This window comes from Arvicola amphibius, chromosome 8 (assembly GCF_903992535.2).
Source record: "Arvicola amphibius chromosome 8, mArvAmp1.2, whole genome shotgun sequence".
NCBI classification, from domain to species: Eukaryota; Metazoa; Chordata; class Mammalia; order Rodentia; family Cricetidae; genus Arvicola; species Arvicola amphibius.
The window spans coordinates 61,302,747-61,330,655 of record NC_052054.1 but is presented as its reverse complement, the minus strand read 5'-3'; the positions used below and the strand labels follow the sequence as shown (position 1 = coordinate 61,330,655).

General features: G+C 36.4%; 1 protein-coding gene across 1 annotated transcript in view; it reads right to left on the bottom strand.

Annotated features, from left to right (window-relative positions):
* Window positions 1-1,485: 1,485 nt before the first annotated feature.
* The window catches only part of Ascc3 (activating signal cointegrator 1 complex subunit 3), a 293,210-nt gene continuing 266,786 nt past the window's right edge, over window positions 1,486-27,909 (bottom strand). Inside the window, exons 38-42 of the mRNA XM_038339034.1 lie at window positions 14,951-15,102; window positions 13,157-13,301; window positions 8,977-9,186; window positions 2,547-2,722; window positions 1,486-2,253 (exon numbers count right to left, since the gene is read on the bottom strand). Coding sequence (XP_038194962.1) covers window positions 2,109-2,253; window positions 2,547-2,722; window positions 8,977-9,186; window positions 13,157-13,301; window positions 14,951-15,102 — 828 coding nt within the window. The 3' untranslated portion in view covers window positions 1,486-2,108. The remainder of the gene's footprint in view (window positions 2,254-2,546; window positions 2,723-8,976; window positions 9,187-13,156; window positions 13,302-14,950; window positions 15,103-27,909) is intronic.

Here is a 27,909-nt window from a genome sequence, read left to right as displayed (position 1 = left end):
AAAGAAGCCTCTTGCCTTCCCCCTCCTCTTTGGATTAGGGTATATAAACCCTATGAGAAATAAGTACTAGGCGAATCTCAGAATTTACTAGTTCTCCCCCACCCCTTGACTCTATCAGTTGTCTCTAGTCTACTTCTTCCTTAGTCCTCACTCTTCTCTCCAGGCACAAACAGATACGCCAGGCAGGGTACGGTATTTGTCCCCCAGATGTGGTACATGACAAATGGCCCTCAATGTGGGGCTTATGAGGAATGGCCCTCAACCTGGGGCTTATGATAGAAACATGATCAATCTTTCTATCTTAGTATATACTTCATCTTTTCTGGTTGATTTAGAGTTAAACAATTTTAATGTCAGATTCTTGCCTGTCTTTTTTCTCCTTTTCTTTCTTTTTTCTTTTCATTTTGAGACAGGGTCTCTCAGTATGTCACTGAAGCTGCAGACAAGACTGGCCTTTGCCCCATAGACCACATGCCTTTGTCCTGAGTGCTGTGATTAAAGACATGCTTCACTATGCCCTACTGATGGAGATAGACTTGTTCTTATTTCTACTATGTCATATTAATATGTCCAGTGAAATGCATTCCCTACTTCCTAAGACCTGTTCATTCTCTGAGAAAGAGGACATTAATAGAATATATAAACTTGTTTCTACACAGATCCCTGTTAGTATTGGTGATTATTTTTTAGATGTAATTTTCATTTTTCATTTAATCTGATTAAACCAGAGGTTAAGGTACAAATTTCAATTAGAAAATAAACTCTTCTGAAGGAAAAGTACAAAAAGTGATTTATGTGAAGTCATTCTGAGACAAGAATTCTCCATATATCTCATCCTCCCACATGTGGTCACACTAGTTATCTATATTTTAAAAAGAGCATGTAGTGCATGTCCCCACTTTATCTTTAAACAAAAAATCTTTTTTCCCTGACTTCCTCATCATAGGAAGAGAAATACAACTTGGAAGTTCCAACTTGAGGAATGTTTACATTCTAGTATTTGCAATAGTTATACTTATGTAGGGGTCAGGAGTTACTTTGCAAAGACAATTACATTCCATTAAAATGTATATTATGTAGACATGAACTTTCTAAATACATTTTGAATAACTCTTCTCCAAGACAGAACTTGTTTGAATAAAGATATTCCCTTTATTACAGGTTATCTATTTGTAGGATTGAATATGAAGACAAAAAATATAGCTAGGTTTGGCTGTGCATTCATGGAGATCCAGTACTTGGGAAATCAAGGGAGAAGAGCCCTGAGTTTGAGGCCAGGCTAGGTTACTCGGTGAGACCCTGAGAGGCAAAACTGAATGAAACCAAACCCCAAAGGCAAACAAAAAATTATGATTTACACTGAACTTTCCTCTTGTATGTGTTAAAATATCAGTGAAGGAAAGTGGTTTTGAAAAGTGAAAGAAAAAAGAATAGATGAGGAATAGGGGATATAATGGGAAGGTAACAAGAAAAAAACAGACTGGGTTTTCTGGAAGGAGCACTCTATATATTTTATTTTCACCAGTTACAGTGTTTACATTCTCCAAAATCAATGTATGGTCTTTGGGAAATCACCACTGATCTCTGCAATATAATTTTATATCATATATTATTATCTTTTAAAAGAAATCTGTGAAACTATTTCTACATGAGGTCAGACCAAAGCATAAATTTTGCTAATAATACCCAGCTTGGATTACCTCACAGATTTACATGTTTTATATTGCTTAAACTCCTAACCTGTCATACCTTGATGGAATTTCCATTAGAAAAAGGAGTAGTTGGCATTCATGTAAACAGTACATTGTGAGATGCAAAGTAAGATAACTCATCTGTCACCTCCAACATATACAACTTAAAAATGATGTTACATGTTTACTTATCTTAAAGAAACCCATGAAGCCGTTAAAAAAAGCAGCACTTTCTAAAAGGCCTCTGTGGCTAATGTTGCTGGAAATCATCATGGCAGCCACTGTCAATCTCCTAGATGTTTTGAGGTTAGAAGTTGAATCTGCCAAGGTAGACACCAAGTAATTCAACTTGTCCACATGACTGAACAGCCAAGACTCTCAGTCACTTCTTTCAAGTGGCCTGTTCGGGTCAGGTTACTATACTGCCAAGTCAGTGAAGGCATCGGAGGTCTCTGTGCTGACCTGTGTTGAAAGTTTTGCTTTGGTCACATTGAGATGAATGTCATACTGCTGGTCTAGGCCGAGGTAACAGTCACTCATGAGATATAGGGTGAAGATGTATCTGAAATATGAAAAACAGAAAGTACATGATACATGTGAGTGAGAGCATCTTTAAGAAACATAGCACTGTCTACAATAAATGGTAAAAGAAGAAAAACCTGGAGATAAAAATGTAAATTTGCAGCTGTATTTTAAAAGTTGGTGATTAATAGTTTGAATATGTATTTAAACATGAGAATTAACATAGGTAAAAGGAGAAGGTCATTAGTACATACTCCAGTAAATGTAGATTTTTGAGGACAGAGAATCAGCACACTTCACTTTTTTGAAACTTGAGTGCATGATGCTGCTTACCTTCCAGGTATTTCAGGAGTAAAGAAAGAGAGCGAGGCATCATGATGAGTTCGAACAAATCCTACTCGTTTTGAAGCAATCATTTCTCTCTTATCCACCTCTCCTAATATCAAAAACCATCCTTCATCTTTTACTTTGGGAAATCGAGGAGTAACTGCATAACTCTCGTGTTTTCCCTGAAAACCAGAAGAAAGATAAACATGAGTAATGCCTGTCTGTCCTGTGTCGGCTGTGCTTACAAGGCTGTGCTGTTTCACTTGAAGTCAAATTCAGTTACATCTAGCTGGATGTTTTAAGGTCCATTCCCTTCTGGTTTTGTTTCTTCACTATGTCTTTAGTTCCCTTTCTTTAAGGCTCCCAGAGCATATAAAGGGGCCACTCTGTGACTATGACTATCAAAACATTCGGTTCAGCTAGAAAAGAAAGTTCTGAGTCATGACATAGAGTTTATAGGCCATTCCTAAAATAAATATTAACATTCCATAGACAGAAGAAAAATCTGAGGTACAATTTTACATTTAAATGTTACATAAATCTTCCAAAGTTGCATGCACAAAGAACTGTTAGGGAAAAAAGTCAGCAAATGAACACGTTAGTCGAGACTAGACAATAAACCTCATAATAATGAACAAACAAAAGCAGACCCTTTGCTCTGTCCAAGAATAAAATCTACATAAAAAGGATATATTTTATTTTATTACTTACTTACTACTCAACCATCCATCCATCCATCCATCCATCCATCCATCCATCCATCCATCCATCCACTTATTTATTTTTGTTTTTTTGAGACAAGGTTTCTCTGTATAGCCTTGGTTATCCTGGAACTCACTTGATCTGTACAACAGTATGGTCTTGAACTCATAGAGATCCTCTGCCTCCTCCTCCTGAGGGCTGGGAATAAAGATGTGTGCTACCACCATAAGGCAAAGGATATATTTTAATGTGGTATAATGAAAACTATTTTCAAAGATGTCAGATGATACCCATGTATAGACTGCTAAATCTCCAGGGGGAAAAAACTGAGGGGAAATTCGACAGAAGCTATCTTCTGAGGTGATGTGACAAATACTAGTTTCAATGGCAAAGAAATAAGGAGGAGCAGAAAGAAGTGAGAGAGAGAGAAAGAAAGGGAGAAGTACTGAGACTACTCTGTGTGTCCAGCTATGAAGGAAATACAGTGACCAAATGGATGATAGTCAGATACTTAAACCAGAAATGACATCGGATGTACCCATGAGCATATTTACAGTCTAACCATACAAGAATAATGGGACAGATATGCTGGGAATATTCTTCCTTCTTGATTTCTGACTTATGGAGCACTGTTAAAAAGCTATTTTAGAGACACTACCTCCTTGGCAGTGGACCGAGAGGTCTAGAGGCTGAGGAGGGACTTGTGTGGCTCATTCTGGGGACCTAGGGCAAATGCCAAGAGACTATACTCTGAAATCTAGTCTGGAGATTTTCTAAGATTGAGGAGATTTTTTTTTTTAACTTTAAGCCTAACTGTTATGATGTTCCACAAAGTGGAAATACAGTCTGAGGTTTAGACTGGAGTGGACTTGCATAGATAGGCTTGCCCTTTAGCTGTGTACTGACGGACCACAACATGTGAAGGATGGCATAGGAACATGCCCTAAACCGGTTTCTATATTAGTGCAGGATTGAGATTGTTTGCACCTGCACCTAGCTGGTATTTTCCTGCACAAAGACCGGCGATAGAGATTGGCTCTGTTTCCTTGAGCATGTGTGCTGAATGAGTGCTTAACTACAGCACCGAAACTCCAGTCTCCAGTGGGAGAAATGACACTTCACCCATACTACGACATAGTCTACTTGAACACTGCAAATACTTCAACTGAAATAACACAATTTAAAAACAAACAAACAAACAAACAAACAAACAAATAAACAAACAAGTATATCCCAACTAGTGACCTAAGCCCAGATAGGTAAGTCCCAACAAAGAACAATAAACATGAAAAATCATGGCAATGGGCTTTCTTTGAAAATGGTCAATTCCAAAATAAAAGATTCGAAATAAAAGTGAATTATATAAAATCCTTGACAAATTTTCAAATGAAGGACTAGAAGAAAACTTAATGCCATAAAATCTTTGATGTCATAGAAGACATTTTATGTCAGTGAATACATTAAAAACAATTCAAACAAAGCACTTGAATGAATTAAGGAAGTCAATAGAGGGTATGACAGAGGCACTTAAGAGGCTGGAGAAAGTATGCAAGATTAATTTCAGAGATGGTTAGGTGGAGATGAGAGGATTCCAAGGGCTTGCTGGTGCTGGTGAGCCAGCTTAGATATTCAGTAGGCCCCAGGGACAGTGAGAAACCCCATAAAAAAAAAAAAAAAACAGCAAGCTGGAAAATACGGTGGATGGCTACAGAGGAACAACACCCATGGCCTCCACACATGTGCACATATGCCCATTTCACCCATTTGTGTATGTACAAGCACACCATAATGAAATGATAAAAGGAGGAACTAAAAGTAGAGAAATATGCAAAGCAATTAGATTTTCTTAAAAATTAAAGCACAATAAGTCAAATAAGGTCAATGAAAGCTTTACCAATAGAATGGATTAAGTGTAAATGGGAATACCCAGAGCTAGAAGATAGACAAATGAGAACTCTCAGACAATGACAAAAATAAAATGATGAGAAAGTATAAACAGAAAACACAAGATTTATGGGACACCATTAACAACTAAATATATGAGTTTGAGACACAGTAGAAGCTAAAGGCATAGAAAATATATTTTATAAAAACAGCGGATTTTCCAAATTGATGGAAAGAGATGGGTATGTAGATATATGAGGCATTTACAATGCCGAGCAGACAAACAAACAACTTTCCCATGTCATATTATACTTAAAACATTAAATATGCAAAACATAGAAAAGAACCAAGTCACTTATAAAGGTGAATGCACCGGGAGAACAGTTGATTTGTCAACAGAGGTCTAAAAGCCATGAAATCATGTAACAACCTACTTTCAGTTCTGAAAGACAGTAACTGTCAATCCATATCACAATATATAGCACCTTTTGCTCTAAAAGTAGAAGGGAATAATTTCCATGTCAAACACAGTCTGAAGAAATTTCTGATAGTTAAGCCAGTATCACAAATATTTGACCCACAAGAAAACAATAAATCATGCTAGACAGCAGTTAAGCCATCAAGAGGGAAGAACTAAACATTACAAAATCAATGAAATGACAGGCATTAACATACACCTTTATGGTTATTTGAATGAAAATGGCCCCATAGGCTCACAGAGAGTGGCACTAATAGGTATGGCCTTGCTATAGTAGGTGTGGCTTTGTTAGAGGAAATGAATCATTATGGGGCGGGCTTTGAGGTCTCAAATGCTCAAGTCCAGTCTAGTATGCCACTGTCACTATGCTGCCTGTGGATCCAAATGTAGAACCCCCAGCCACCTACTTCTCTAGCACCATGTCTGTCTGCATGTTGCCATTCTTCCTGTCATGATGACAGTGGACTAAAGTACTGAACCATAAGCCAGCACCAACTAAATATTTTCCTATATAAGACACTGAGAGGAAGACAAGATTTAAAACTAAGATCCAGGGGCTGGGGAGATAGCTCAGTGGGTAAGGAGTTTGCTGTGTGAGTGTGAAGGCTGAAGTCTGAATCCTCAAGACCCACATAAGTGCCAGGTACCTGTGGCAGCCTACCTAAAATCTTCGTACTTATGAAGCAGAGACAAGGATCCTGCAGGTGCCTTACTAGATGAGCTGTATCAGCAAGTTCTGGGTTCACTGAGGGACCCTGAATCAATATATGGTTAGGAGTGATCAAAGAAGACACCAACATCTATCTCTAGCTTCCACATGTACCTGTACACAAGTGTATATGCACCTATGTGAGCACCACATACATTCAGAACCCCCCCCCCCCCGCAAAGTGTCATATATTTGCTGCCTTCAATAAACATATGTACTTATCAAAGACACAGAACCTTAGGTTAGTGAAAGGACAGGAAAAGTATCTCAAGCCCATGAAACGAGCAAGCTAGCAGGTGTAGCTAGTGCTGAAAAAACCTAGACTTTTAACTACAATTAGAAGGTCACTTTACAGTGGTGAAAAAGCAATCTACCAAGAGGATATTTCAATGATAAAGACACACACCTTAAACACTGATATATGCAAGTTTTTAAACAAAACTGTGGGATGCAAAGGAAAAACTAAACTTCAACAAAGTAACAACAGGTAACTTTTGTCAGATCCTCCAAATAAAAAAAAGAAGACACAAAAATCATAATCAAAGGACATCGTAGAGCAAACAGACTTAACAGACATCTACAGAATTTTCTCTCAAATGCTGGGAATGCTGCTTGCTTCAGAAGCCTTTGGAACTTTTTCTAAAAGAGATCATGTATTAAGACACAAAGAAAATATTAAGAAATAGAAGAAAATTGGAGTAATATCTTTCATTTTATGTGAGCACAAAAAAGTAAAACTAGAAATCAACATAAAAAAAATTAAAGAACATACAAAAACTCATGGAGAATGAGCACCACATTCAGAAGACTCTGTCACTGAGAAAGGAGAGCAATTAAAAATTACTGTAATTGGATGAAATGAAAGTACACCACAAGAGAACCTGTGAGATATAATTCATGTGGTTCTAAAGAAGGACTTTATAGCTATAAATACCCACAATAAAAATCAGAGAAATACTAAATTAATGATTCAATAAGGCACCACAAAGTCTTAGAAAAACAAGAACAATCCAATCCTCCAAAGTAGATTAAATGGAAAGAAATAACAATCAGGGCAGAAAATAATGAGATGAAAGTTGAAAAAAAAAAAAGAATCAACAACAACAACAACAACAACAAAACCCAACAAACCTAGAATCTATGAGAACATAAATAAACTTGAAAAATACTTAGACAAATCAAGCAAGAGGGAGAAAGAACCAAACTACTGAAAACAGAGATGAAAGTGGATACTACAACAGACACTAGTAAAATTCAGAGAATCTTCAGGCATATTTAAAAGAAAAAAAAAACCAATTCCAACAAATTAGAAATTAAGAAGAAATGGCTAATTTTCTTGACACATGTGATACCCAAATTAAGCAAGAGCATATAAATACTCTCCCAAGCAGAGAGTGGTAAGACTGCCAACTAAACAAAGGCAACGCTCAGATGGATGTCCTGCTGAGTGCTGCCAGACATAAGAACTAACAATGCTCTTCAAATGATTTCATAAAAGGAACAAGGATTACACAGCAAGTTCCAGGCCTACCTACCCAGAAATCGAATCTAAAAGCTCAGCAATTTGTTACATATATAGCTTGCTACAATCCATGACTAGATGTAAACATGATAACACTTGAAGTTTATTTTGGGATTGATTTCTACAAAAATCATCTACTGGTTTTGTAAGATAACGACTTTATGACATAAATATACTAATACCAAAAAGTTCCTCATTAGATTTTCCTGACTTCCAGACAGTTTTTTTTTTAAAAAAAAAAACAGTAACTAAAAATTAAATTCTCAGCACAACTAAATCTATTTCTAAGGTAAATATTAAGGCAATTTCACACTGATTTTTCTTTAACATTAATACTATTCTCCATTTATGATTTTATATGTGAAAATAGAGGGCAAAAGTTGCTTGTTGAAATCTTATTATTCATTTCACTTACTCTGGACACCAGCAAAGCCTTAACCCACTAGGCTGAAAGGAAGACGTCATCATTACTTCAATTATGGTGTCGCTTAAAAACCTTCTCCCCATTCTATGTGATGTTTTAAGATTTAAATGATTTTAGTGTCAGGCTACAGAAAAAAGCACAAGTAATATATAATGAAAAACTACTGTACATTTTTCTATGCATGAAACTGATATAAGGCATTAAAATGAATGCTTTATATCAGGAGGCAGACAGATATGGCAACTGAGCCTCAAAAAAGTGTGTTATTCAGGTGCAGAGAATTACCTAGGAAACCTCAACCTCATTTGCATCTAGTGTGTTGTAGATCCTGCCCATCAAGATCCTCCAAGACAGTGCTTCTCAGAGTTTAATGTCTGTAAAAATACTGGGGTGCACTAAGGAGACTATCAGATCCCTGAGATTCTGTTTTGGTTAGAATGCAGGGCATTCAAGGAATCTATACCTTAAAAGGCACACCAGCTAAAGAAATCTATGAGTATAATGTGACAGGCAAGATAAGGTGGAGGGAAATTCTGGACATGAAAAACTGCACATGAGAACTGACTAATTTCAAAAGACTGATGCTAGCTGTTAATGCCAGTTGAGAAAGCAGGATTCACGAATGACACGGACACATTAGTAATAGAAAAGATATGTGTGGTGGTGCATGCAAATACTTGGTGTGAAATATTTGAGGATAGAAAGCAAATGTTACACCTTGTGGAACCCAAAATGGACTCTCTGCAGGCTGACTTGAAGCACATACTGCTGATTAGCATGCAACTTGATCCACTTGTTGTCATCTCGCTTGTCTGCTGTCAGAGTTGAAATGGAGAGTTCTTTATGTCCTTCAACTGAGTCATCCCATGAGCCTTTAACACTTATGCCAACATTTATCACTGGCAAGCGAGATAAGAAATTCCATGCCTGAATAGAAAAGAAAAATAATAAAGACATAATTAGTGGAAAACCCAGTGAACAACTACGAAATGGTGTACTTTTAGAAAGTCGGTCTTTTAACTTTGAGACTAAATCTGTGTTGGTGCAGCTGTTGAAATAATACAGAGATACTTTATACTTTCCCCAGCTTTATGCTGCTACTGGGATACTGCTGGTGGTGTGATCCATCTACCCATTCATATTTCACTCTCTTTTATTATACTTGTAAACATGGAAAATTCATGCTTTCAACTTTACTTTAAAAAGAAAGACATTGCAATCTAAACTTAGCTCTTTATTGTACATATCACCTGATTTGAGTAACTATTGGCTATACTAAAAAGTAAACATGATTAATCCCAGCACTTGGAAGGAACAGGCAGGCAGATCTCTGTGAGTTCGAGGCCAGCTTGGTCTATAAGAGTCAGGAGAGGCAAGGCCACACAGAGAAACCCAGTCTGGAATACCTGCCTCCCCTCAAAAAAGTTTACTGTTAATGGTTTTGTTTTAGAGATGTGCTTATTCAGATATTATAAGTGACTTTCAATGTGGAAAACATTATGTGGGCCTATAAAGACAACCTGAAAATAAATTGATGTCAGTATCTTTCATTAAACAACTTAATGAAACATAGCACAATACAAATGTTTTTGTTCACGTTCTAATTTTTTTGTGTAAATTTCTACAGTAAAATTCTGTAATAGCTATAATTCATAGGGAGCCCTGTAATTCTGGGTTTCAGTCTAGAAATTTTTTTGCATTGTTACTCTGACAGTACTAATTAAAACATCACCTATAAAGAGGGAAAATATGTGGCCCCTGTACTTGTCTGGGCAGTAGAGCTGGCCCTGATGGTGTAGGTCTAGGAGAGCTGACATGAGGGTCTAAAAGCAGAACTGGCTTCACACCTTGCTTATCACTGCAAGGGGTGAAGTAGCCAGGACAATGCTGGAGAGCTCACCCTGGTGGTGAGGACAGGGGAGAAATGGGAGGGTGACCAACCCTGTAAGTACCCAGGTCCAGAACCAGGGTTATGAGTTGCCCCCCCCCCCCATCCACCGCAATAACAATCTTCTGGAACATATGAACGGGACAGTCCTGCAGATTCAAAGCTACAAGCTCTCCAAGATACAGGAAATAACAGGATATCCAAGAGGAGTCCCTGTGAGGGCCTAGCATCAATAGTGTAGCAGAAACCAGAGGCCTTGAACTAGACCCATGACTCTTTGCAATGAACACTTGCAAGTAAAGATATATAGAAAAAGGGGTTTATTGCATGATCTACTGTGTCACACTACAGTGTCCATGACAAGACTGACGACTTTTCCCCCCTTTTCTCTTAATTTTATTTTATTTTATTTTGGGGGAGAGGTTGCAAGGGTAGAGGTGGATATGTAGGGATGGGGGAAATGAATGGGATTGAGATGCATGATGTGAAAGACACAAAGAAAAAATAAACTTAAAAAGAATGGAAATATTTTGCCACTTTATGCTTCTTAAGACACTTGCAAATAATCATTCAGTCAGTGTTCAACAATGTAGAATAAAAAAAATTGAAAGTTTAGATTACTAGAAACCACAAGAAACTCAAGGTGTTAAGGTAATTGTCATTTTTGTAAGATTTTCAGGTATGTGGCAAACTTACTATCAATCTAGAATACTTCCTAATGTAGTTTTAAAAGCCCATGAGTACTTTCACTTTGGTTTCTTTTGATTCCTTAATGTATACCACAGTTTTCCTTATAGACTTTAATTGCTTGTTCACTGTGGTTTTACTGCTGCTGAGTGTTTGTAATTGAAATGAAGTAGCCAGGATGAGTCAAACCACCCTCAGGAATAAAAAAAAAAAAAAAAAAAAAAAAAAAAGAAAGGAAAGTTAGTTCAATGAGAATTGAATCCTGTAACTTTTTCTTACCAATTTGAAATCATGCCTGGAACTAGATTCTGAAACAGCTATAGAATGGAGTTTAAGCACACACGCTGGCTGAGCCCTTGCCAGAACCAGTAGTTAGTGAGCAGAGAAACTGCCCTACTTAAGACTGGCCAGCATGTTAAAATGGTGACGGAGACATACAATTCAGTAGGGCATTTATTTAATGAGATGACATATGTGAAACAAACATTATTACTCTTTCTTTTTACTTGCACAATTAAATTAGTTACCAATAAAATGTTTCCTGCTTTTAACAATTCTTTGAATTATGCTACAATTCACTTAAAAGTATCTTGGCTTTTACAAGTATGAATCTTTAGGAAGGATTCAGTATTATTTTTCAGCCTATAATGTGTACACATTTACTTACTGCATGTGTGTATATATATACACACATATATGTAAATACATACGCAATAGATATGTGCATGTGGATGTATACATACATACATGCATACATACATACACACACATCATGAGCTATTTTTAAAAATACTGCTAAGACATTTCAATACCAGCCAAACATATTTATCTGAGGATTAATCTTCATCTATTGAATCAGGCAAGATCACTGCCATGCATACAATTATTTAATTAGCAGCCAAATCCTCTGCCAGTCAGCAGCCGTTCCAGGCATATTGATGGGGTAGGAGATGCAAATCTCACAGTTGTACTGCTTTTTCTCATTACTACTGCAATTAGCACTTAAATTGATGCTTTAAACATACTAATTTCTGGAATAATTCAGGATTTGTATGTTACCTGGGATCGCCTCACTGCAGAGCCGACACCAGATTGCTCTGCAAATTGAAGCACTTTTGAGCCAAATAACCATCATCATATCAGACAGAGCCAATTTGCATTTGGTTTTAAAGATAACAGAATGGCAATTTATGCAAATAAATTAAGTAAGTTTACTTCTGAGTTTTCCCTCAACTAATTATAACAATGTTCTAATTTTTCATCACATCTAAAACTTGGCTTGAAATCAGTATATGTTATGCGAGAAATCTGTTGTTGCTAACAGTAGTCTTGTTTGAATACAAAGATGTTTTTATTCATAATTTTGATGGTAATTTAGTTAGAAAGTTAGGCATTTATTATGAATATTTAAATAATGATTTGTGTCAATTTGGGGTTCAACAGAAACTGAACAGTCAATCAAATACTTACGCCTGTTACACTTTTACCAAGTCTTGCTTAAAGTAAGTTAGTTTCACTTGGAAAAGAAAAGAAACATGGTATAGAAAAAGTTTCTTCAATACCTGAAGTTGCAGAATTGTGAAGAAATGCTGAATACTTACTTTAAAATTTCAGGATAAAATGCTAACAACTTAAAATCTAGAAAGTCAAATATATCTGGCATTATTCATTCATGATTTTTCTTTTCCCAAAGACTGTTTGGATAGACAACTTATTCTGCCTTTCACAACAGCAATTTAACTGTATATACAAGTCATATGGTTCACAAAAGGTGAGTATTTGAAAGACTACCTTATAATCTAGGAAGAGAAAAAGGATTAATGTAAGACATAAGACATAAACCAGTAACTGGAGGGATTGTATAAATGCCCAGGCACACCACCTAACCCCAAATGAAATTCAAAGTTTTTGCTCTTGGTAATTAAACCATTACATTTCCATAAGAGAAGAAAACTTTATATGTACAGTAAAAATACTGTAATTTAAAAAATACGAGAGTCCCAAATTTAAACTAAGGTGTTTCAGGTAACATTCACTGGCCTTGTGAAGCATAACAGCACACATAATGCAAGGTGTGTTTTACTATGTATTAGAATCAAGGCAGCAGTGAGGTTGTGACATGAAACATGGATGATAAATGCTTGGAACACATCAGAGGCATGATATGTTTGATTTTGAATTAACTTTCGGTCATTATGTCAAAAACCCTTCACTGTTACCAATTTTTCATGATTCCATTACCACATAGATTGATGCCCCACAGTTGAAGAAACTGTGTTCTAAGTTAAGGAAACTCTTGACCTGGAGGAGAGATGGATATACCTGCTTTGTTTTGGCTGACTGTAACTCGTTCTCCACCATGGAACTGAATATATCGTCTTTCCCTTCACAGGCATGGATCAGCTCAGGAAGGCATTCGATGGATGTTCGCCTAGCTTGTGGGCCCTTTACTGGTGGTTTCCATTTCCTATGAAATAATATACACCAATAAAATAATTTCTTCATAGCCAAATGCTAACAGTGGTTTTAACAGTTTTTTAAATAGATGTACATTTTGTATGCCACTATGCTAACTTTTAAATAACACTCAGTATTCTCTAAGTCATCTCTACTACTATATGAAATATGTAAAGTATAATCTACACATTCAATACTTAGGATTCACAGATAGTGGGTGTCTATAGGAACACAGGCCATTAGATTTTATGTGAAGAAAAAAATACAACTGGAATCATACTCATACTCTTAAGGTTTTACCAGAAAACTAGAGAGGATTTCCTAGGCCCCTGCTAGTTCTTACTTCTCATAATAGACCTCCCGGTCCCTTAATATGCCTTCTTTACTGCTAGAATCCAGCTTTTGTAACATTTACTAATGCAGCTAAAGTATTTTGAGACAGCTACAGACACATATGGGTGTCTGCCTCCTCTTAACACTTCCTACTAGCATGTCTTGCTCTAAGCACAATTGTATTATTTTTCAGGGATATCCCACGGTAGACTCAAACATCTTGAGAGTGCCACGGAGCCCAATATATTTGAATTAAATAAGAGAATCTCCTGGAGGGACTCCATATATGCCTAAGGTATTTTATTTATTTATTTGTTTGTTTTGTTTGTATGAGTCCTAGGGTCTCATGTTGCTTAGGCTAACCTTCAACTTGATATGCGGCTGATGATAGCCATGAACACTTGATCTTCTTGCCTCCAATTCCTATGTTCTGTATACTAACAGGACTGGTTTACACAGTGCTGGGAAATTAAGCAAGGCTTTCCTGCTTGCTAGACAAGTACTCTATCCAAACTGAGCTACATCCCAAACCCATGCCTGAGGGTTTTGTTGTTATTTCTATCTATAGGCTCTAATGATTGTAACATCTTTCCTGGCTGATAAGATTATAAAAGGAACACAATGGCAAGCTTCAAGCAAACTTTGTTTCATGACTATAAAACAAGGTTTTGGTTGAAAAGTGTCTCTCAACTATGAAGCACTGGTGTGAAACAAATATTTCATTTAAATACTACCAACCTCCATGTATTATGCATTTGTCCCTCTGGCTAAAACCTTTCTAACTATTGCACAAGGCCCAAGGCTAAATAATTTGATGCTAACATAGCTCTTCCAGTGTATCAAACAACATTTTAAAGTAATTTACAGAAGTTTAATTTTCATTTGAAAACAATTCAGATTACTTAAATGGCAATTTATTTTGTTTGATGACAAAGTACTATCAATGTCTTCTTAAATGGAGGCTGATATTGCAAGGGAATAAATTCAGTTAAAGTATACATATACCAATGCTGCAAATGGGAAAGGGTTTAGATAAGAAGAGGTTAAACTTTCTGCTCATCTTGGGGCTAGTAACCCCATTCCAAGGAGGCTAATATAACACAATCCACACTTTTCTCCCCCTGGAAAACAGTTATTTTCAACCTGAAAGAATCAATGTCCTAGGCAAAACCTGGGACTGTAGTAGCTCTGTGAGTGCGAAGAGGAGCACTGCCTTTGTGGCTGCGTGGGTCACAGCGACTGGGTTCAAGCATGGCATGTATAAACCACTGACCCCATTAAAAAGTTTTTTTAAAATTAAAATAATTACATTGACAAAACAATTACCTGAAAAGGTGAAGATGGTGCTGTTCTATGTTTGGTATTGTAAGAAGAGAAGAATCCTTTAGCCACCGGCCTTGTATCACCATTTGAACCAGGTGGGTGATATTCAGGACAGTCACCAGCCAGCCCTGGCTTGCAGCCACATCCAACATGGCCTGGATAAGGAAAATCATGTTAGCCTTAACAATGACAACAAAAAGAAGTAAAGTCAAGCATTATATCTTAAAACTACTATGTATCAGAACAGAAACTAAAAACTGAGCTATAGTTAAGTTAGGGAACAAACTGAACTTCCCACAGAAGGATCAAATATAAATATACACTTTTGAGGACAGAAAAAAGTTAGATATTATTGTCTCTAGAAATAAGAAAAGCATCACTTTTTTGAGTAAATAGTTAGATAATTCATAGCATCAAGAGCATTTAAAATGTAAATTTTACTGTCTTTCAAATGTAAAACCAGTAACTGTAGGGAAAAAGGCTTTTTTGTTAAAAAAAATATTTTTCTGAAAGAGCAGACTAAAGATATAGGCCAATTCTTAATGACAATAGAGCACACTGTATTGGCAACTGCCTGTGGTCCATGGTCAGTGATGGAAGCAATCAGTATTAGACTTCACATCCAATCTAATGTTTTATAGACAAACAAAAGGCTGCATTTGCTTAAGGCAAAACTAAACAGTGAAATCTTATATAAACAGAGGAGAAGTTTACATAGGCAAAGTGATTTCAATTAAATGAGATTCTACAGAATGCTGACTGAAAGACATGTAAGTTAATATGATATTGGGCAATTATACAGTTTTGGGACTGTGCTAGCTTTTTCTGAGATGTATCTAGCAATCTATTACAATGATACTTTACAGTAAATATCTCACTGATGTTAAAATGTTGGATTTAAGTTAGTAATATGGCTTACTACCATTCTGTGGTATCAGTGCAACGATATTCTCATAAGCTTCAAATTTCCAACTCTGTGTTCTATGATTTACAAAAAGTAAAATAATCACAAAAATTTGTCAAATAAAATCTATGCTCTTTTATGTAAATATAGGGAAATGGACCAGGGTTCTTGGATATAATGATTAGCGTGAAAGAACACTCAAACTGATCATTAGCACCTGTTGGGCTGCTAGCTATACACCAAAAGTCTGGACACAGATATATTTACATGTGTGGATATATAAGTATGTGCATGTGAATGTTTCATCCACACATAGCTCTGAGAACACTGTGTGTATAATTCTTTTTCGACAAAGCAGAATTTCATTAAGATGAACAAGATGAATGAATGCTATGTAGAAAATAATGTGGTTCAGAAATCACAATGCTCGAGACAAGCTTAGAGAACAGAAAAGAGAAATGAGTAACTGTACTAATGCAATATGATGATGCACTTAGAAGTTGTAATAAGGACTAACAAAAACAATTTTACTTTTGATTTTGTATTGTAGTGTGACTGGAAATAAATTCCAGACCAAAAGCTCACATCTACAGTTGGATGGACTAACCATATGGTTTTAACTTTGAAGTTTTCATTATGAAGTTGAAAGATTTCATAAAATTTATGAGCGTTCTCCACAAGTCTTCATTGTATGATCCAGATGTGAAAATACAAAAAGAAAATCATGCAAAGTAAGTGCTTACGTCAAGTGAAAGTCCTATCATGAACTGAAACTCTAATTTACAGAAAAGAAAGGGATGATAAGGTATTGCAACAGTACAAACGTGCAGAACTAAATACTGCTACACATCTGTCTGCCAACCACTGCCTAGTGTTGCTGTCCTCTCTGCCCCACTGCTTAGCCCCCACCTTTACTGCTTCAGAAGTTTCCATTTATTCCCATTCTAACTCAATTTTCCTTAATCAATACTTACTTCTCTTAAGAGAATGAATTTCTAAAGAGGTAAAACTAAGCAGCCCATTCCTCTGCTTAAGTATTTTCAATGACATTACACTGTGTCGTGAACAAAAACAGACATGTCTTTGCAAAGCAGCCAAAACCCTATGATTACTGTCTCTCTTTTCCCTCTGGTCACCTTGCCCAATTACTCAGCAGAGTAATACAAAATGGCTGGTATTTTCCAGATTTACACTAGCTGTTACTTTTTTAAATGAATATCACTCATTTTACCTTATACACTTCAGAATTTCCCTTTTATTCTTTGAAGCCTTCCTGATTCCTCCAGACAGATATAGGCCAGTTTGTCTCCTTTGCCTCTACTTACCACAATTTTCTGTTAATATATTATCCTGTAAACTACAGCCTTCTTGTTATGATAATTTATAAATATTCTTTGTAATTCTAGCCCTAACACAGCGTATTCAGTAAATATTTTGTGGTGGTCTAAATGAAAATGGCCACCAAAGACTCATAGGAAGTGGCATTATTGGAGGTGTGGCCTTGTTGGAGTAGGTGTGGTCTTGTTTTGAGGGCTTTGAGGTTTCAGAAGCTCAGTTTCTGAAACAGTTTCTTTGAGGTTTCAGGCCCAGTGTCAGTCTCTCTTCCTGCTGCCTGCAGATCCAGATGTAGATTTCTCAGCTGCTCTCCAGTACCATGTCTGTCTTTATGCTGCCATGCTTCTTGCTATGCTGAAAATGGACTAAACCTCTGAACTGTAAGTCAGGCCCAATTAAATGTTTTCCTTTACAAGAGTTACTGTGGTCACAGTGTCTATTTACAGCAATAAAATACTAAGACATATTTCTTCTATTAAAGTATACATAAAAATCCAACTATAATACTATAATATGACTAAATGACCAAATGATTGAGATCTACTAAAAGCAGTAGAAAAGAAAAACACACAAACTTTGATGTCAGACAGATTTGGATCCTAATTTTATCCCATTTGGTAAGTCCATCTAAACTTGAGACAGTCACTTTACACTACTGGATCCTGAAGAGGTTCTTTGGAAGCAAAGAGAAAATATACAACACGAGTCTCCCAGCAGTTGTTTGCTGCACATGAGACGGTAACAAACAGAGACCTAGTTAAACATCATAAAACAATACTTTTCCTAGCAGAGATTTTCTTTTATCTTTTTCATGTCCATTTCTACACAGTGAGGGAGGAGTAGAGGAGAGGAGTATCCACGGTCAGGAGCAGATGTATGGGTTGGGTATCAGGAGAGGTTTGTGGTTACAAGAAATTAAGGGACAAGGCAAAGGACCTGTGCAGGACAAACTAAGAGATGTCAGTCTGGTTCTCAGGTGGAGTGGAAGCTCATGCTACTGTTTGGAGGGTCATAAGGATGGGAGACTGAGGATCCTGGAAACATATGACTGATCCTGGGAAGGACTCTGTGTCTTAGTATTTTACAATAATCTTTCCCAGGTCACTCCAGAGTTTATCATAGATATCTGATAGCCAACCAAAGAAGATTGCTTTGGTACACTGAAGAGACAAAGCTAGAATGATTCTGAGTACAGGAAAACATGGATAGGGACTAGCACTTTATAAGACTTTCTTTTACTAAATTGGAATCAATTTCCATTGATTATCATTTCTAGCTATAGGGGAATAAAGATGTGATTTCTAGCACTGTATACATTTTTTATACAATGAGACAACAAAAACCTATCATAATGGAAACAGTAAGGATGTCAGCTATTTTCTGAAGAGAGGTGGGCTGGAAGGGCGTTGTTGAGTTTAGTTTTGGACACTTAGTGAAGATGGAGCTATGAAGCCAGGTGGGCTATTGCGGTGAAGACAAACTCCACGGGGAGTACAGACTACAGCTGGATTCAGAAATCCAGGGTACAGAGTCAGCAGCCGGAAAGTTACAATGAGCAGCACCGCTTACAAACGAATCAGTAGCAGAACTGGGGCAGGAGGCAAGACCCAGAAAGGTAGGAGAGGGTGGCACAGGAGGCCATCTGAGCAGCCTCCATGACATTGGAAGTAATTTGTGATTTGAACAAGTATTTGCTAAATGCTTGCTAATTGTCAAACCATCTATTAGCATTTTTATGTAACATTAAATGTAACTGCATTTTATAGATGAAGAGCGTGGTTCAGAGAGAGAAAGAAACATATTTAAGATTACAAAGTTTTAGAAAATAAGACTGATTAGGATTCAAATTCAAGTTGTTGGGAGTATAGTAAATAGCATATATAATTAATAGTAACATAATAATAGCATGTATAGTAGTAAGTATCATTAGTATACAGCCAATGAATCAGAATATGTGGAAGGTGTGTAGAATTTGAGTGGGCCTGTGATTTAGAACAACTGATTTTTATGAGGAATGTGCATATTAGATCCAATGGGACTTCAAGGATATTTCTCAACAGAAAACAAAACGTTGTTATGGAATGGTTCCAAGACCATGAAAGATGCAAAAATATGTGGATATTCAAGTCTCTTATTTAAAATGGTAGTATTTATTTGAAAAATATGCATATACTCCTCTATATCTTAAATTGCCTGCAGATTACTTATGATGCCTAATATACTACATTGCTTAAGTATAAAAAAGAGGTTAAAAACAGGACTATGTCCAGCACTGACCAAATTCTTCCACTATTCTGCTTCATGGCTGGTAGAGCATGCAGATATGGAAGTGGTGAGTAAGGAAAGCTGATGGCTACAGACTTAGTTCAGTTCATACTTGGCACTGGTTTACAGCTGGTGTGATGGAGGAGAGTTATCTGTCTATGTTACTTTCATTGGTTAATTAATAAAGAAAACTGCCTTGGCCCTTTAAGAGACAGAAAATTAGGTAGGTGGAGTAGACAGAACAGAAATCTGGGAAAGAGAGGGGAGACGCTTCAGGCAGTCGCCATAGTGAGTCTCCATGCTTCTCCTCTCCGAGATGGACGCAGGTTAAGATCTCTCCTGGTAAGCCACACCTCATGGTGCTACACGGATTACTAAATATGGGTTAAAGGAAGATGTGAGAATTAACCAATAAGAGGCTGAAACTATGGGCCAGGCAGTGTTTAAATGAATACAGTTTCCGTGTAATTATTTCGGGTGTAAAGCTAGGTGGCGGGACGCAGCCCCGCAGCTTCCTTCTACACTGGTGTGGTGTGTTAGACACAGACAAACGGTTGAGAACTGTACCTCTAACTGTAAGGCTCTGTGCAAATTAATTATCGAGGTTCATTTTCCACATCTGAATAACTGATTCTGATCTGTCACTTTTTTAAAGAAAGAGTTCTACCTTCCATATAAGCTTTAATATTTTAGCAATGACATATGAACATAGATACAATATATATTTTTTTTCTTTTTCTTTTTTTGGTTTTTCGAGACAGGGTTTCGAGCCTGTCCTGGAACTAGCTCTGTAGACCAGGCTAGTCTTGAACTCACAGAGATCTGCCTGCCTCTGCCTCCCAAGTGCTGGGATTAAAGGCGTGCGCCACCGTCACCCGGCCCTATATATTTGTTTTTTTTTTTTTTTTTTTTTTTAGAACATTTGCTTTCTATCTTTTTTAAGTGAACTCTAGCATTTTTTATGGTCATTTCTAGTAAATACCAAATAAGCTGTACAAAGAAGAGACCATCCTGGGGTCAGGCTATGAGGGCTCAGAAAATAATGGAGTTCTGTTGAATGCTGACGGTATCATGGAATCAATGAAAGGAAAGCAATGGAAATTTCTGCAGATGAAGGTAATGGTCTCTTCATTAAGGGAGCACAAAAATACTTAGAAGAAAAACTGGGTAAAATCAACAATGGAAAAAATCCTGGAGCAGCCCTGTAGTCAACGGCAAGACTCTGTAGTGGGTTCAACAATGCTTGGAGCTTATTTCCTGCAATAACGAGTAATTATGGCCTGAAGGCAGAGAATTCCCAGTTCCTGTTCATAGTTACCCATGGCAGTATTAACTTTTAGCACATTGTGACACTAGTGTTGAAGTGGCTATACTTTGGCTACAATCATTAGGGGACAGTAAGTAAATTAAGAAAAAAGGAAGGGGAGAAAAGATGACCTATATAGTACCAGAAATGCTCAGTCAAGTTGACCCATAAAGATATCATGAGAGGGAACTCAAGCAATGGTCATGCAGGTGCTGGGTGAGACAGTTTGATACTGAGCACAGTGCAGGAGTATAGGCTGCAGGTGATCATGATGTTTAAAAGTCATCTATTGAAGTCACTATGGTGGACTGATGATGGCGAACTGACACTATAAATGCTGTTTGAAGATGGGAAACAGTTAAAGAAGAAATCTAATGGATTTCTAAGGGAAGCTGGCTCCCTAGAAGGAAATGGTTGGAGAGAAAATAGGAGGCTAGTTTTTTATCTCTGTAGGACAAGTAGAACTGCTCAACATGAGTTTCAGAGGAGAGGAGAGGAAAACGAATTAGCCTGTATCTGCCTATGTCTGAGTGAAGGAGCAAAACTGGAAGGAAGAAGATGAAGCAGAGGCAAACCCCAGAAAAGACAAAGTACACACCCCAGAGGCATTTCATCCTCAAGGACTTCTGAAGTGATTCATGATGTGCAAAGGTAAAGAAATGCGGAATGAACATTTTGTTTAGTTAAAGGCATGCTTTAGTGTATGGACAGACTACACATCCTCAACATTTACTATATATCCAACACAAAAATCCCTAGGCTTCTCAAGTTTGATTTGAACAACTAAACCTAGTAAGTTTCATTGTGGCATGAAGGACTGATTTATCCAAATCTAATATTTTTCTTCTCATCTTCTATGATGTCAGATTATAAACAGTGAACATTTAAATGTATCAAGTATAGAAATCTGTAATTATTGTAAAAATCTCCAAACGGTAAATTATATAAAGTCATACTGTGTGCAAACATTATGATGAAAATATTTGTATCGAAGCATACAGATTATAAAAGTTTCACAAATAACCTAGTTTAATCTTTACCAATAGCAACTGTGAGACAGATAAGGAAAGAGAAGCTTGCGGAAGGTCAGTGACTGGGAATTAACACACACGAAGAATGATGGAGGTAAGGATTAGTCTCGTTTTTCCAATTTCAGACCTGTGCTCACTGCATGAGATTCCACTGCCTTTGCTGACTTACCCACACCTAGGAAATGAACACTAACTTTAAACAAAATAATGCAATTAAATAATTATTGTCTATGAATAAATTTGCCAATACAAGATTCAAAATGAAGCATGTGTATTAGCTTTATTCCATATAGTTATATTTAAACATTAGCTCACCAGGCATTATTTTTTGAAACAAAATTCATTCTGGAGTAAATAATCAAAAATAAAACTGAACAATGAGCACTAATACAATTAAGTCGATTTCACTGTATGGCAAGAGAACCAATGAAACAGAATAGCAAAGGAAAAGTCTAATAAAAATTTCTCCAAGAACTTAAACTTCATTTTCAGAAATCTGGGCTGTAAAGTATGTGGAGTCTGGAATGTGATGCTCTAGCCATGTGCTTATGATACAAAATTCTTAGGATTTCCTCTTTTCCTTGATTCTTTCTTCCTATGAGAAAGCCTTCCTCTACCCTATAATCTCTCTTACTTATCTATTGATTATAAAGAGATCACAAGCATATTTGCACACCATCAGGACAATAGCGGAAATAACAGAGAACACTGCCATTTCTGCTCGAATTAAATAACATAAAAATAATATATTCTTACTCGATTTTAAAGATTTTTATTTCATCCAAAATGAGAAGAAGTTGCATTAATGTAGAGAAACAAAGTTAATAATGGAGTATCACAGGAATGCGTATCACTACAAAAAGATGATAAAACCAAAGTCTGAGAAACTATCATAGCTAAGACAGGTCAAGACAGACAAGAAAGTCAGGCTAATTTATGTAGTATCTTGAATGACAGTATATAAATATTAAAGAGACCTGAATAATGATGGATTTTGATTAATAATGATATAAGCTTATTAATTATAAGTAATATATGTGTGATGCTATTAACAGAAGAGCTGGATACCCATGGACTCAATCCAACCTTTCCCGAAGTTTCCAATTCAAGCACTAACCAAACCTGATTCTGCTGAGCTTCCAAGATCAGACAAGACTGAGAACATTCATAGCAGCAAGGATTTAGACAACCTTTCTTGAAAATGTAAACTATTCTCAAATAAAAAGCATATGAAAATAATAATAAAAAACCCTCAAACACAAATGTAACTAGAAACTCATTGTAGAAGCTTGTATGTTATAGACTGTAAGCAAACCCGTTGCTTAGCTCAGAGCTCCTGGATGTTTTGCAAGGATAGGAAGGCCCCTGAGAGTAGCTTTCTGGAGAAAAAGGCACAGTCATTTAAAGGTTCAAATCCTGTGAAATAAGGACACAATATTTCGTCAATAATTAAAATGCTGAAAGTCCATTTATAAGATTTTTTTTCAGTAGCAACAGTTGTTCATTGTAACTTTCTCCTAAACTTTGACCCCCAGAAGGTTAGCATTCAGGAAGCTCAGCTGCTGTCTAACAAACTTAATTAATCAAAAAGTCATTTCCGAGCTGTAACTATGAGTAAAAGCGCTTCAAGTGTCCTAGCAAGCCTACAAGTTAATCAAAATGCTAATGCAGTACAAATTAAAGTTGTGATTAACATTTCACAGTAGCTGCTTAAGTGAATTGATCACACAAATGGGTTAAGCATTACTCATTTCCTAAAGCCCCAACCGGGAAAAGGGTTGTTATGTGGGTGTGAGGAGAGGAACTGAGGATAGAAGGATCCTTTAGCAATGCACCACACTGTCAATAAATCATCCCTGAGCTTCCATATGAAAGCTTACAGGCAGTTATGCCAGAGGAAACAGCCTTCCAAATTATATTACATTCCCTGAAGGGAGAGGGCTTGCAAATTCACAGGAGTAAATAAAGGTGTCTAACACCACAAAACATACATATTTGTGTTAGTTTTGGAAGTGCTAAGCCCATGGGGCTCTGCTCCATCCCTAGCAAGGATGATGCTTTGCTTTAGGTGATTTTGGTAATTGTATTGAAGAGTTAAGATGAAACTCTGACTATCTGGACTGAATGCCCACTGTAGTGTAAATATTTTCATGTGGAAGAATAAATCATTACGGATTAAGTTCATGTAGTATAATTTGCTTTAAATTCTTAGCCAGTAGCAAGATTTCAGGAGGCTTCTATAGAAAAAAGGGGCCCTTGGATGCCTGGCCAAGAAAACAGCCTCAATTAGACCCCACCCAGGTCTCTTATGAGATTGATAAGGTCACATAAAAATGTTTATAGTAAATGGACTATACGTGTTGGTAGACAATTCAAAATTTTGTGGCAGAAAATCTTTTAGGTCATGGGAAAACTTAAACACACACAAACACACCACACACACACACACACACACACACACACACACACACACGCACACCTATCCTTTCTACCATCTTCTATAAAGAAACTAGAAAGAAAAAACCAAAATATTTGTTTTATTTGTTCATGATAAACAGGCATCTCCTGCATGCCATTTTTCCAGTCAGTGATGCTACAGCTATTCCCAATATAAAGTATATTCCCAATATACTTTAGCTCTGAAACCCTCCCATAGTGTTAGCACTCCTTGACACAGACCGGAATAACAGCCATATTGTTTACAACTAATCTTCTCATCTTATTTTTATCAAAAATGACCTGGAGAGATCTGAAACCTACTGTGCTACCTACTTTAAGAAAATCTCATTTTGTCTAATTAGAAGCATTTACCATTTGAAAGGATTTAACTAAGAATACAGTAGATTTACCTAACATTTGCAATATCAAAACATTCTTACAAGTATTGGATTAAGGATTACACCAAGTACTTCGTATTTAAGCTTGGTAATACCTGGACTACTTTCACTGCTAATTGTACTTGGCTCTAAATGACTAAACCCCACTCATTCAGATGATTGTGACATTTTTCAATGCACTCCCAATCACTAAGCCCATGCTAGTGAGCACCAGGTACACACACTCACTTTCTTCTATGGTATTTGATTCTTTGGAAATCAAGTATTTTTACAGGTAACCCCCACAACAGGAATGAGTCATTTACTAATAAAATCTAGACCCAGCACATTTACAGTTATACTATACTATACTTTCATTCAAAACACTTTTTTCCCCTATTTTTCCCTTTTGTGGCAGTAAATGTAACTCAGATATTTTATTCTCCCCTCTTCTCATACTCTAACATATGGACACATACTTTCAGAAGCACATGTATTGTTTATCCATTAGCATATTTAGCAACAGTGAAGCTGTGAATGTAGCACAGTGAGTAGTGAACTGGCTACAATATACCACAGGTTCTAAGTTTGATCCACTGCAACCTCTAACAATGGGTAAGTACAGGCACATAAGCCTCTAATGCAATCTTCGCCACTCCTAAGGTGGGAGCTAGAGAAGCAGGACTTCAGGCTAATAAGTGAACTAAGTCAGTTAGAGACCCACCTCATTAGGCTAGATCAGACCCTACAGCAGAACAAGAAAAGAAAAAAAATATAAAAAAATAGATTGAAGATGAAATGTTGTCTTTTCAGAATTAATGTGAGCTATAGAAAATAGAGTCACGTGATATGTGGTATACATTTATCTTACCAGAAACTGTTATGAAAAGTCATTATCATTTTTATCTTTATGCTAAACAACAACTATATCAATGAACTTTTAAAGATTTGCTTTTGTAAATTCAAGAACTTATGTAAGTAGAGAAAGGTATGTCATCCCAATATAATTACATGTTCCATTCCTCTATTTATGCAGTTTGTTAAAAATATTATGATTTTTTTTTTAAATCTGAAAACAGATCCACCGTAAGATACAACTATACCAGTCTTGGACACATAGCCAAAGGACTCTACATTCTACTACAGATATATTTGTTCATCCATGTTCAATGCTGCTCTATCCATAATAGCTTGAAACTGGAAACAGCCTAGATGTCTATAAACTAATGAATGGAGAATGAAAATGGTATATTTATACAATGGAATATTATTCAGCTATTAAGAGTAAAATTATGAAATACACAGGTAAATGGATGAAGGTTGAAACAATCATGTCAGTGGAGACAACGGTTGGGTTTTCTGGCTGCCCCACCTGGAATCACATAGAAACTATATTAACTACTATACTGTTTGGCTTATTAATTAACTGGCTAATAAACTCAGGCTTCTTATGAACTAACTCTTACATCTTAAATTAACCCATCTCTATTAATCTGTGTATCACCATGAAGGTGTGGTAAGGTTCTAGTCTCTTTTTCTTTCGGCAGCTACATGGTGGCTCCCTGACTCTGCCTTCTTTATTCCTGCATTCAGTTTAGTTTTCCCCAGCTAGCTCTATTTTGCCCTGTCATAGGCCAAAGAAGTTTCTTTATTAACCAATAGTAATAAAACATATTCACAGCATACAGAATCCCACATCACAATTATCCTAAGCAAAGTAACCCAGACCACAAAGAACTAACATGTAGCTAGTATGGGGCCAGGAAGAAAAAATAACCTGAGGTGCAATAAAGGGCAGAGTAGAGGGAATACTGGAAAGGAGAACTAAACTAAAGGCCTTGGAAAAGTCACATGTAAGCCTACTACTGTAGAAGATTCCTAAAATATATACATATGCAAATGGAATTTAAATGGATTTACCATATAAAGGGGCAAAGGTGCACAAACCGGACACCACATACTTTGAAATAAAATACCAATTATTAGGAATGGATTGCTTCTTTTAGAATCATTGTCCAAAGCACAGACCCCCAATGAAACTACTTCAAGTGGCCAAAGTTACTATAATCAGTAACGGCTGCATTGCTGTCATGAACCTTATGAATGTGATACATTAACGGGGCAAATCATCTCTGTTGTGGCATTCTTGCTAAAATACCGAACATGAATGCAATCACAAGGAATTACTCATCTGGCAAGTTTACATTGTGGGGCACTACAAAATCACTGCTAAGATAGCCAAGGACACTAAACAGATGTTAAGAAATAAAATTTTGGATCCTGGACTGAAAGTGGATCCATTTGCTGAATATGGAAAAGGAAAGTTTTACTGAGTTGGTTATGCAAGATAAATTTTGTACATGATATTTAGATGATGACTATAATGGTACTCAATTTATTTGCAAGAATAAAATGTACTTCTGCACCTTTCATGCAAGCCTTCCTGACCCCAGTGTTCATTAACTGTCTTTGTGGAAAGGATGAAAAAAACCCATAGCAAACACAAATGAGTATCCAGGGCCACAGCTGAAAACCCAGAACTTTAACCCTGTAAAGTGTGACTAATGAGGAATGGTAAATCATCTTCCTAGAGAGGCAGATCATGTGTTAGCTATAAAAATGTATACAAAGCACTGATGTGTTAAGGGCTTATTTCCTTCTGAATTTCTGATACCCTGTGCTTACCTTATTTTATACGGTAACACTTTTGAATAATAAAAATGTGTGTTACATGCTTTTAATTCCTGGAGACAGGCAGAGGCAGAGAGGTGGAGAGGCAGAGGCGAATGGATCTTTGTGAGTTTAAGGCCAGCCTAATCTACCTATTCTGCTCCAAGATGCCCAGGGCTTCATGGAAAGACCCTGTCTCAAGACAATAACAACAACAAAAATCAAAAACAAAGAATAATAAAAATGTCAGAGTTTCTTTATAAAACATGCAAGCAGTTTAGAAGAGCAGAAAGCAGAAAATAAAAACCATACTAAACCTGTCACCCAGATACAGGTGCTGTAAAAATCTCTCAGAGAAATCATCTTAGAATTTTTCTTAGATGTAGGTAATCTTCATATATATATATATATAATATATATAAATACATATATATATTATATATAAATATATATATATATATAAAATTTATCAATAGAACTGTTACAAATTATAATTAATTTAAGAGGTCCTGAATTATTTTTGAACCTTTACCATTTTAAAGAATGTCCTTGTACTGACATCTTCAGATAGACTTAATATACCTGTAAAAAGACTTTTAAAAATTACATATTTTGTGACAGGAATGTTAAAAAAT